This window comes from Lactuca saligna, chromosome 4 (assembly GCF_052625555.1).
Source record: "Lactuca saligna cultivar CGN05327 chromosome 4, ASM5262555v1, whole genome shotgun sequence".
Lineage (NCBI taxonomy): Eukaryota > Viridiplantae > Streptophyta > Magnoliopsida > Asterales > Asteraceae > Lactuca > Lactuca saligna.
The window spans coordinates 6,022,800-6,034,312 of NC_136420.1; the positions used below are offsets into that span (position 1 = coordinate 6,022,800).

The 11,513-nt window shown below is 37.3% G+C and overlaps 2 protein-coding genes across 2 annotated transcripts; one reads left to right on the forward strand and one right to left on the reverse strand.

Annotated features, from left to right (window-relative positions):
* The first annotated feature begins 464 nt into the window (after positions 1 to 464).
* On the forward strand, positions 465 to 3,593 carry NRT2.5 (nitrate transporter2.5). The gene is made up of 2 exons (XM_078989042.1): positions 465 to 1,929; positions 2,994 to 3,593. Exons 1-2 carry the CDS (start codon positions 785 to 787, stop codon positions 3,364 to 3,366), a joined length of 1,518 nt encoding a protein of 505 aa, XP_078845168.1. The 5' UTR covers positions 465 to 784; the 3' UTR covers positions 3,367 to 3,593.
* A 276-nt stretch (positions 3,594 to 3,869) lies between these two features.
* Positions 3,870 to 7,031, reverse strand: LOC145044304 (Pectin lyase-like superfamily protein). Its single transcript, XM_078993180.1, has 7 exons — positions 6,809 to 7,031; positions 6,563 to 6,691; positions 6,262 to 6,444; positions 5,671 to 5,878; positions 5,450 to 5,531; positions 4,638 to 4,746; positions 3,870 to 4,549 (listed from the first exon to the last, which is right to left on the reverse strand). Exons 1-7 carry the CDS (start codon positions 7,010 to 7,012, stop codon positions 4,136 to 4,138), a joined length of 1,329 nt encoding a protein of 442 aa, XP_078849306.1. The 5' UTR covers positions 7,013 to 7,031; the 3' UTR covers positions 3,870 to 4,135.
* Positions 7,032 to 11,513: the final 4,482 nt, after the last annotated feature.

The following is an 11,513-nucleotide window of genomic DNA, read 5'->3' on the forward strand; positions in this document are numbered from 1 at the left end:
CTAGGGAAAAAATGGTTTTGCTGCCGGTTTTTGGTTCCAAAGTCGTTTTGTAGCCTGATAAGTCATTTTCCAATCCATTAATTCTATTTTAGCCCTATTAAATTATTTTCCAGCCCATTAACTCATTTTTTTGCCCCATAAAGTTATTTTTCAACATCATTAAGTCATTTTGGCCTCCTCGATTTCGTCATATGGAACCAGAACCGTTAGAACTAAGAATAGTTGTGTAGATCAGTATAATAGCCCCGTATAGTATATGATTGGTTCCGTCCAGCCGATCCATTTTGCTCATCCCTATTCCAAAGTACAAATATTTTTTTAATATGTTGGTTTTTTTAAAAAACAATAAATTAACAATTTTGAAACATAAAACTAAACTCCTTCAGCGTTTTACAACATCACTAAAATTATTCCAATAAAATATACACACATGTACTAATGTAGTAGGAGACTTTTGAGTTAACTGACTACATGTGAGAATGACAAGAAATAGCGGACGAACATCATAATGTGACAAAAGCTTTAAACTTTAACCATTCTCAAAGGCCAGTTCGTTGCCGTTCACAGTTTTCCGACTCTCAGCTTTCTTGTACTTATACCCGAATTATCCCTCTGCCGATTTCCACACACAAAAACGAACACCAACTGTTTGTTTTCCAGCCTCACTTAACTATTCTATATTCAGCAAAAGCCTTTCTTTGTATCTTGTTTTTGCCTTATATAGCTCCCCCCCAAAATCATCTTTAAGTTCAAATATAGTTGGGCCTTTTTTTTTCCAAACATAATGGAGGTTACTCAGAATTCCGACAACAATGATCGGAAATTTGCACTTCCGGTTGACTCCGAACACAAGGCCACCGTGTTCCGCTTGTTTTCAGTGGCTACCCCTCACATGCGAGCATTCCATCTCTCATGGATATCTTTCTTCGCTTGCTTCGTTTCTACTTTTGCTGCTCCACCACTCCTTCCGATCATCCGTGATAATCTTAATTTAACGGCCACCGACATTGGCAATGCTGGGATCGCCGCCGTTTCTGGTGCGGTTTTTGCTCGTGTTGCTATGGGGACTGCATGTGACTTGTTCGGTCCGCGCCTCGCCTCCTCTTCCCTCATCCTCCTCACAGCTCCGGCGGTGTTCCTTAGCGCCATCGCTAACTCTCCGGCGGCTTTCTTAATGGTCCGTTTCTTCACCGGATTCTCTTTAGCCACCTTTGTTTCCACCCAGTTCTGGATGAGCTCCATGTTCTCCCCAGGAGTCGTCGGCACCGCCAACGGACTCTCCGGCGGCTGGGGTAACCTCGGCGGAGGAGCTACACAACTAATCATGCCACTCGTTTACTCCCTAATCCACTCCCACATCGGTTCAACAAAATTCACCGCCTGGAGAATCGCATTTTTCATTCCGGCAATTTTTCAAACACTTAGTGCGTTTGCCATCTTCTTCCTGGGACAAGACATGCCCGACGGGAACTACGTCAGACTCGAAAAGTCCGGCGAGAAACACAAAGATAGCTTCTCACAAGTCTTCTATCACGCCATCACCAATTACAGAGGATGGATCTTGGCCTTGACTTACGGGTATTGTTTCGGGGTGGAGTTGACCATCGATAATATCATCGCGCAGTATTTCTACGATCGATTCAATGTGAACTTGCACACGGCGGGGATAATAGCTGCGAGTTTTGGATTGGCGAATCTCTTTTCGAGGCCCGGCGGAGGGATATTGTCAGATGTGGTGGCGAAGAGGTTCGGAATGAGGGGAAGATTGTGGACGCTGTGGGTGGTGCAGATGATCGGAGGGTTGCTGTGTTTGTTATTGGGGATAGTTGGATCTTTGAGCGCCTCCATTGCCGTGATGCTTGTGTTCTCTGTGTTTGTTCAAGCTGCTTGTGGACTTACGTTCGGTGTCGTCCCTTTCGTCTCCCGTAGGTATGTAATGTTATTTCCATGGATTTTTAATTATATTTTATCTTATTATTAATTTTATTTATGAACAATTTAATTTAATCATATTTTATTTCTACTTCTAAAATGTATTAAAAAAAAAACTAGCTAAAGAGGTTAAATGAGTCGAAATAACTTATACAACTTATTTCTAAAGTTTAAAAATCAACCCGAAGTTTTGTCAAATGGCAAGCCACCTTTCTAAAATTTAGAAAGTTTAGTTAAAAAGATGCTATGCATATCTTTGTTTTATAAAAGATAATAAATGTTGAACTATAATTATCATAAATGTCTTGGCAAATGGCAAGTCACCTTTGTATAATTTAGAAACTTTAGATAAAAAAAAGGTAAACCTTTAAAAATTTTACATGAAAACGCATATATATCTTTGTTTTCTAAAAGATAATCAAATATAATTATGATAAATGTTCAAAGTTTGTGAGTTAGTATTTTGAAATGTTCTATAATTATATAGATTTTTTTTAAAAAAAACTGAGGTCAAATATAATAATGATATTTTGTAATTGTTTCGTAAACAAATGTAAAATAGGAAAATCATATTTAACCTACAATATTGCTAAACGTTATTATTTTAATGTTCTTTTGTCGTTATTTACTTGACTTCGCCGAATGCTTCATGCTTGATTCATTAGAGAAAGATACCGACCATAGAAAATAAATGAAAAATATTATTATTCTATGTGTAAAGGTATTTTTATTTTATATTTTCTATATTTTGTTAAGATATTATATTATATTGCAACTAAATTCTATGAAAAATATCTTTTCTAATTACAAGGAATCTGGGGACTTGAATATTCTTCATTGACTGCAATTTATAATATTTAGTCAAATGTTTGACTAAACTAAAGAACTCTTATATGAATTTGCTTGCTACACAATTACTACCAACAGGCCCAATATCGATCCCCACCTTTTGAAAACAAACTCTTTTATTCACACGTAATATACACATTGATTTTTTTACTTATAAAGTATTATTTTATTTATCTCAACTTATATAATAATGATTTTTCTTCTATTTTCAGGTCATTAGGTGTGATTTCAGGGATGACCGGTGGTGGAGGAAACGTAGGGGCTGTTTTGACACAAGTGATATTCTTCAGGGGGTCAAGATACTCAACTGAAGAAGGTATGATGCTAATGGGAGTAATGATGATGTGTTGTACACTTCCAATTCTCTTTATATACTTCCCACAATGGGGCGGGTTGTTCTGTGGACCCAAAAAAGGATCCACAGAACAAGATTATTATCTCTCCGAATGGTCTAAAGCTGAAAAAGAACAAGGATTTCACAAAATGAGTTTGAAATTTGCCGATAATAGTAGAACTGAAAGAGGCAAAAAAGGTTCGTCTGCTCCGATTCCATCTAATTATGAGACTTCTCCAACTATGGTGTAAATGTATTTATACCCTTTCCAAGAGTCTAAGAATAATGCTTTGGTGTGTACTCATAGACATAGTTTGATTATGACCCGTATTTTCTTGAAGTAAAAGTTGTATACTGTTGTGGGACGAGTGATCGATTGTCCTTTGTAAATCTTTATGTTTGCATCAATGATTTGTATAAATTCATTCCTCTCATTTGTATTTCTTCGTGTTGAATGAATAAGTTTCCTAATTACATATATTTTAATATATCACATGAAATCAAAATTGTAAAAATTCATAGGGTGGATTTTCTAGATATAAAACCAAAAAGACGGGGCTGCGTTGGCCTACCAAGTGCCAAAAGAATTAATGATCTTTTTTATAAAATTCTACAAAAATACAATGCATTAAATATAGTTACAAAACTTGAAATGATGATAATAATAAATGAATGGAGTAAAATAATTTAATAAATTATAGGCGTTTAAATAGATTTTAGGAGATTTTTATCCAATTAACTATAAAAATAATAATAAATAAATAATCATTTTGTATATAAGTTATTCAAAATTATCACTTTTTCAAGAATCAAAGATGCTAAAATTAATATCAAAATGATGGCTTCACACATAAGTCACTTTTAACAGTTAAGTCATTGACAATTTGCCGTTCTATCTTCGCCTATTAGTCTAAGCAAAGACTTGGCCCACCAACTGGTCAGAGCCCAAAGTCAATACGCTCATTACATTTACATACTTGTCCTTCAACATTTACATTTTCTACACAAATTTCATCTCCTTCAACATAATTCATTAGAAGATCCTGAAATTGGGTGAATCGAATCATCACCACCTTTCATTAAACAATAGTTGATACTATATGGTATCAATGGACCCTTCGATTTCCCATAAGAGTTCCAACACAACGCTTGTTGAAGCTGAGATCCTCCAAGTGGTCCTCTAGAAGGTTTTAATTGAATATCAATTAAATCAATATCTGTACATGGAATTTCATCACTGCATGCTAAGTGGATAGGTTGAGTTGAGTAAGTCCCGACAATTTTGTCAAAATTCACCCCCTTTATACCTATAGAGCCTGTTTGATTTTGACAAAGGTTCTTGTCACAATAGTATTGGTTGATTACTATTGGAAAATTAACATCTACTATCTGAATGTTTGAAAAAGTAACATTTTTGACCAACCCTACTCCACCCTGTCGAAGACACAAGTGAAAATTAACGAGTTGTCCTACATAAGTCATTTTAGAATGAAATTGGCATAATGTATGTGTAGATATATACCTGCCATGTCTTGATCCTTGCTCCATAAAGAGTGTTTTCAATAATAGAATTCTCTATCAAAATATCCGATACGCATGCCATACTTTTGTCTTTTCCTAATCCTCCAATACTGAAGACATGTTACAAAAGTAGAAGAAAATTAATACTTATAAAAAAAAGGCCGGTTTGAGAAAAGAATTAGTGACAATATATATATATATATATATATATATATATATATATATATATATATATATATATATATATATATATATATATATATATATATATATATATATATATATAGCAATGTAGATGACGCTGTTGTTGAGGACTTGTAGTATATGGAATTTATTCTTTTCTAAACTAGTTTAGAATTATCTTATATGTGATGATAAGGTCAATCATTTTTTTTTTATAAAAAAGTAATAGTATTTTATATCTCACGGCATGAATAATGTTTAAGAAAGAGGCATGCACACATAAACAGATAAAGGGCCCACATGCCAAGTGTTGATTTACAAGTGCATATTACTTGTAGAATTTTGTTTTTAAGCATTGTTTATCATGTAGAAGCTTTTTACTATGTTATTTGGGATTAAATTCTTCAAATTCTTATCAAATATGTAAATCATGAACACTATTTTTCATCCTTTTTGTTCAAACTCGAGTCTCTAAGTTAGTTAAATTAATAACAATTGAAGTAAAATCAATATAATTACCATCATTATAAATGTACACTTATGTATACTATAAATATTTCCTTGGAATATAGTTAGCACTTAAAATAACTATATTTCTTTTGCCCTGTTTTGGTAATTTGTATGAAGTACCTTATACCATGACCCGGGCCACAGTTTATATGATGAATGTGAACATTTGAACATCCGGTTTGTATGGAGACACAATCATCTCCTGTTACAGAATAATAAACGCAAATATTATTACACAAAATAATCAATAATTACTATATGATAATTAATATTATTACGCAAAACAAGAAACAATCATATAACTGAAAGCATTTAATATTTTGAAAATAAAATTTCAATACCTGTTCCGATATTTGAATACATGATCTCTACATCACGTGTGTTTTGGAGGTGAATGCCATCTGTGTTTGGACTATTTCCGGGTGATGAAATGGTAATGTTGTTGACTTTGACTCCTCGAGAGTTGTCGAATTTTAAATGAACTTGTGGACTATTATTTATGGTGATATCACGAATTGTGATATCTTCGCTTGCATAAAATCTCAATGCCTATTTAACAAAAAAACAAAACATCTTATATATATGGAACTGATAAACATGAATAAGCTCTTTGACGTAACATGCTTAAATTAAAGGGGACATCACTGAAGTCAAAAGGTTATATATAGAAGTTATGCAGTTGACTTAATATGCTTAAAAACACATTCATATATATTGGGAAATACGTTCATACAATACGTTCATATATTGCGGAATAGATGATTTTTCTCCAAAATAAATAAATCTTTTTTTGAAGGTCTTTTTGTGGTCAATAAACAAATTCTCCATCATAGGGATACAAAATTGGTTGTTATTTTTTTGACAAATATTTCCATCCATTTTGAAAAATAGATGAACCTAACTTAATCTTGTATCAAATAGTTGTGTCTTACAGTTGGTTTGATATCTGAAATGTGTTTGGATTTCATGGGATTCCACCAACTATAGCCTTGACCATCAACTATACCACTTCCTTGGATTGTCAAATTTTGAACCCATTTGAAATTTATCCATTGAAACAAGTTTGACTTTGACCATGATCCAATTTTCGACGGTGCTAGTAGTGTCCCATCTATCTGTTATAGATATAATTAAAACATATATTAAATACTAGATACCAAAAAAAAAAAAAAAACTTTTTTTCCTTCTCTTTTTTGACATGTTACATAACAAAAAAAAAATAGAAAAAGTTACCTGAAAAGTAACATGACCCGTACACGGCCCTTGAAGTGTTACAGGTTTGATGAGAAACTTATGACCTAACGGAATTTGCACAACTCCTTCAGGAACTTTACATGCTGCTTTCCATGCCATTACGAGTTTCTATATATATTATATTACATGATAAGAAACAATTTTATAACGAGTTTTTTTCATTGAGTCTTTGAATTTTATAGTTTTGAGGTCAAGTTTTACTGTTAAAAAAATAGTTTCATTTACCTTGGAATCATCAGAAACTCCACTGGCTTTAGCTCCAAATGACATTATGTTGAAAATGGTTGTAGAGTTACAGGAATGCCCATAACCCTTGTGATGCTTCTTGCAACTGCTATGTAATTTTCTTCCTTCGATTATTGTAAAAAGACAATAGAATACAAAAATGCAAGAAAGGAAAACAGAAAAGTGCTTCATGTTTTGCTTCATATGTTTAAGCTAATTAAGTGTTTCAAGAAATTGTGTTTAGAGGATGTAAGCAGCTAGTAGTTTTTTATAGTTGAGCTTTTTAACTTAAATTATTGGAGCTTTTAACTATATAGACCTAATAATTGTGGAATATACTTTTTAATGTTTAAAAACTCCACTGGGTACTCAAGAATTGTGTTATGCTTTACACCGTAGAAAGATTAGACAATGTCCTTACTGGGGCGGTGAACACCAACTCGGTAGCTTATTGTGTATCCACTTTCTTCCTCTTTTTATATTCTCTTTGATTCCATCTAACGTAAAGTCCTAGATAAATTATGGGACAATAATCAATCTGTTTTTTACGAGATGAGTTTTAAAATTGTGATTTTGATTTTAGATAATATAATTTAAGAGATAATGTTTGAATGTGTTTTATTGTTTACAATTACAATAAAAAGACAAGAGAAATCCAACAATCTAACACTTATAAACAACCAATTTAACAAAAATAGCCAACATTTGTTTTTTGGTAAAATGACTACTTGCACCGGAACATAGCATTTCGGAGCTGTTGTAACGTTCTTCAAATTTCAGTAAAATTTAAAACTTTTTCAAACATCCAAAAGGTATTAGTTATTACAAAATATTTTCAAAATAGTTTCATATCAGAGTATCCTAGAAACTATAAGTCCAAAACGCGAGTATATGTAGGGTCATACATTCGCCTTGTCAAAACATCTAAAGTACTTGAAACAATAAACTGAAACCGTAAGCACAAAGCTTAGTGAGTTTCCCTAAAGTACCAACACACAAACAGTAGCACATATACAAATAACAGCATGTATTGGGTCCACAACTAAAAAACTGGATTACCCTTGAGCCTACAACATAAGTCTAGCTTACCCCCTGGGCTCACAGCTTATGTCTGGCTTGTTTCCCGGCCCACAGTACGAGTCTGGCATACCCTACCTATCCCTCAGCTCGTATCTGGAATGCCCATGAGCCCTCAGTATGAATCTGGCATGCCCTTCCCTGCCCTCAGCTCATATCTGGATTGCTCCAATACCCTCAAGCCCTTAGTACGAGTCTGACATACCACTTGGTCCTCAGCTCGTATCTGGAATGCTAATGTACCCTCAGTATGAGTCCAACATACCATCCATGGCCTTCAACTCATATCTGGAATACTCCAGGGTTTGTTGGCTACATCACAAAGCAGTACAACCTCAACCCAACCCACACACTACATGAAACATATAACAGATAATATCTTCTATAGATAATCAAACAATATCACAGGCAGTCTTACAGATCTACTAGACTAGCATATCAATAACTAGCATACTCATGCATATCTATTCCGTACTCGGCATATCAACAATATCACAATATCAACCAAAGTGTAACGATGAGATTTTCAAAACAAATTTTTCATTTTTCAACAGCCAAATTTATATATAAAATATTCTCAAAAAGTATTCCACAATAGTTATCAAATCAAAACATATCCCAACTTCCCAAGATCACAAATCAAATCTCCTCTCTGTGTGTACGAGTCACGCCGGCGCCTTTCCACGGCCCTCGCTAGTACCTGAAACACATAACACAACAACTGTAAGCATAAATGCTTAGTGAGTTCCTCAAAATACCACATACAACACATACGCCACTCGAGGCTACTGTACGACCCTCCGGTCGATGTGTCTCAGCTGGACCCTCTAGTCCCGTAGCTCGTTGGACCCCTGGTCCGGGCATAGCTCGTTGGGCCCTCTGGCCCGATCTGTCTCGTTGGACCCTCCGGTCCAATTTGAATCGTTGGACCCTCCGGTCCGGTCTAAACAATTATATATCATACCTACATCACATAGCACATAATCTCATACATGGCACATAATCTCATACATAGCACATAAGACCCTCCGATCAACTCATAATACCACTCTAGGTAACGTATAGTGAGAAGACTCACCTCGTGTACCTCGGTAACTCGGAAATCTCGGACTCCGTGAAAATAGGATCTAGCATCCGCCTAATCATACGAAATAAACACTCGGCATCAACACATTTCCTAAGGCTAGACCATTCCCTCTCTTAGCACTCTCAGGAGGGTAAAAGACCATTTTACCCCTCTCATGGCGCAAATACCCTAAAGTTGACCAAACCCTAAAAGTCAACCCTCCGGGTTATGCTGCGCGTACCAAACATGTACGCTGGGCGTACCCGGTGCCTTCACAGAATCGTGGTGCGCCACCCCCTACGATGCGCGTACTAGGATTATGCGTAGCGTAAATCCCGGTTCAGCCAAATTGAGTATTTTGGTCTTAAACGGTTAAGATAAGAACTCATATTCCAGATCTGACTTATGTAAGGGTCCTTACTCCATAAAGTTGAAACCTTTAAGCCTTGCATTGCTATAAAGATCATCTATCACTCAAAACACCGTTCCTCTTTCCATATTAAGACTCTAACTCATGCATGGCTCAATATCCACGACCAAGATTGGATTTTTATGAATCCTCAACACATATTACACTGGGGAAGGCCAGATCTAGGCTTATGGAGACTCTTTGCACACAAAGTCTCCACCTTTGAACCAAAAACCCTAAAATGGGTCCAAAAAGCAAAACTCTTAAAGGATAAAGAAAGCTTTGAGCTTTTTACCTCAAAAGGGATCTCCAACCACTGTAGAACTCGGATCTACTCTTGCTCTTCCACTTCTAGCTCCAGCAATGGCTTCCTCTTCTCCTTCTTCACCTCAAAAAGGTGCCTTCAAGCTCAAGAACACACACACAAGCTAAAACACGGATTTATGCACTCCAAGGGCTCACTCAAGGGGGTATGGTGGCTGGGGCAAAGGACTAAACGTTCCTTTTATAGTGCACAAGCCAGAAATTAGGGTTTGTATATGGGCACACTACGCCCAACGTACCCAGGCGAGTCCGCGTTCAAAATAAGCACGTGAGTACGTGCGGCTTACGCCTCCTTACACCCAGCGTACTCACAACCAACACACAACTTTAAGGGACTCATCTTGCTAACTCTCAAAATAGAATGGTTATAAAGCTTACCTGAATTTTGGGCTGTTACAATTCTCCCCCACTAGAACCAGACTTCGCCCTTGAAGTCTCATGTCGAAAACAACTCCGGATGTTGCTCCCGTATCTCCGACTCCGGCTCCCAAGTCAGCTCGGACCCCCTCCGATGCTGCCACTGAACCTGAACTAAGCGCACCTCCTTGTTTCTCAGAACCTTGATCTTCCAATCCAAGATTTGCAATCGGCCTCTCGACACAATTCTGACTCGTATCCACCTGGATATCCTCCAATGGTACCACTGTCGACTCATTTGCTATACACTTCCTCAGTTGTGACACGTGGAAAGTATCATGAATCTGGTCCAAATCCGTAGGTAGCTCCAAGTGATACGCTACCCTGCCCACCCTCACGATCACTCTAAACGAACCAATATACCGGGGCCCCAGCTTGCCCCTGTTCCTGAATCGGATCACTCCTTTCCAAGGAGATACCTTCAGGAGCACGAAATCACCGACCTGGAACTCGAGCTCGGGTCGTCACATATCCACATAACTCTTCTGGCGACTCTGAGCGGTCAACAACCTCTGTCTGACCTGTTGTATCTGCTCTGTCATCTGAAGCACTATCACTGTACTACCCATCACACGTTGCCCTACCTCACCCCATCAAATGGGGGTCCGACACCTCCTCCCATACAATAGCTCAAAGGGTAGCATACCAATGCTCGAGTGATGGTTGTTGTTATAGGAAAACTCAGTCAAGGGATAATACGTGTCCCAACTCCCACCGAAATCCAGTACACATTCCCGAAGCATGTCCTCGAGCGTCTGAATCGTCCGCTCGCTCTGTCCGTCAGTCTGTGGGTGGTATTTGGTACTAAAATGCAACCTCGTACCCAATTCCTCATGAAATTTCTTCCAAAATATGGAAGTGAAACGCACATCTCGATCTGAGACAATCGAGATCGGTACTCCATGCCACGATACCACCTCCCTTACGTACAACTCTGCCAGTCTCTCCGCAGAAGAGCTCTCATTGATGGCAAGGAAGTGAGCGCTCTTCGTCAACCTGTCCACAATCACCAAAATTGCATCGACACCCATAGCAGTCCTCAGCAATTTGGTGATAAAATCCATGGTAATTTGTTCCCACTTCCACTCGGGAATCTCTAACGGCTGCAACTTACCATGCGGATGCTGGTGCTCGGCCTTAACCTTGCGACAGGTCAAGCACCTCTCTATGAACCATGCGACATCCCTCTCCATATAGGACCACCTATACTCCCTCTTCGGGTCCAAATACATCTTAGTGGCCCCGGGGTGGATCGAGAACTTCGATCTATGCGCCTCCTCCATCAAGATGGTACGCGTTCCGCCCACAAATGGTACCCAAACCCAACCCTGAAAGTGTTGGATTAGTGTCTAAGTCCATAACTATTTTGGTATGTACTTGACCCGATGGTGCATGGTCCTTTTGGGTTATCT

What these genes read in the sequence shown, in the direction of transcription:
- NRT2.5 (XM_078989042.1), top strand. Translation starts at nt 785, where the DNA reads ATGGAGGTTACTCAGAATTCCGACAACAATGATCGGAAATTTGCACTT. An exon ending in GTCCCTTTCGTCTCCCGTAG is followed by an intron (nt 1,930 to 2,993) that starts GTATGTAATGTT and finishes TTCTATTTTCAG; the next exon opens with GTCATTAGGTGTGATTTCAG.
- LOC145044304 (XM_078993180.1), bottom strand. Translation starts at nt 7,012, where the DNA reads ATGAAGCAAAACATGAAGCACTTTTCTGTTTTCCTTTCTTGCATTTTT. An exon ending in GTATTCAAATATCGGAACAG is followed by an intron (nt 5,532 to 5,670) that starts GTATTGAAATTT and finishes ATTCTGTAACAG; the next exon opens with GAGATGATTGTGTCTCCATA. An exon ending in GGCCCGGGTCATGGTATAAG is followed by an intron (nt 4,747 to 5,449) that starts GTACTTCATACA and finishes ACATGTCTTCAG; the next exon opens with TATTGGAGGATTAGGAAAAG.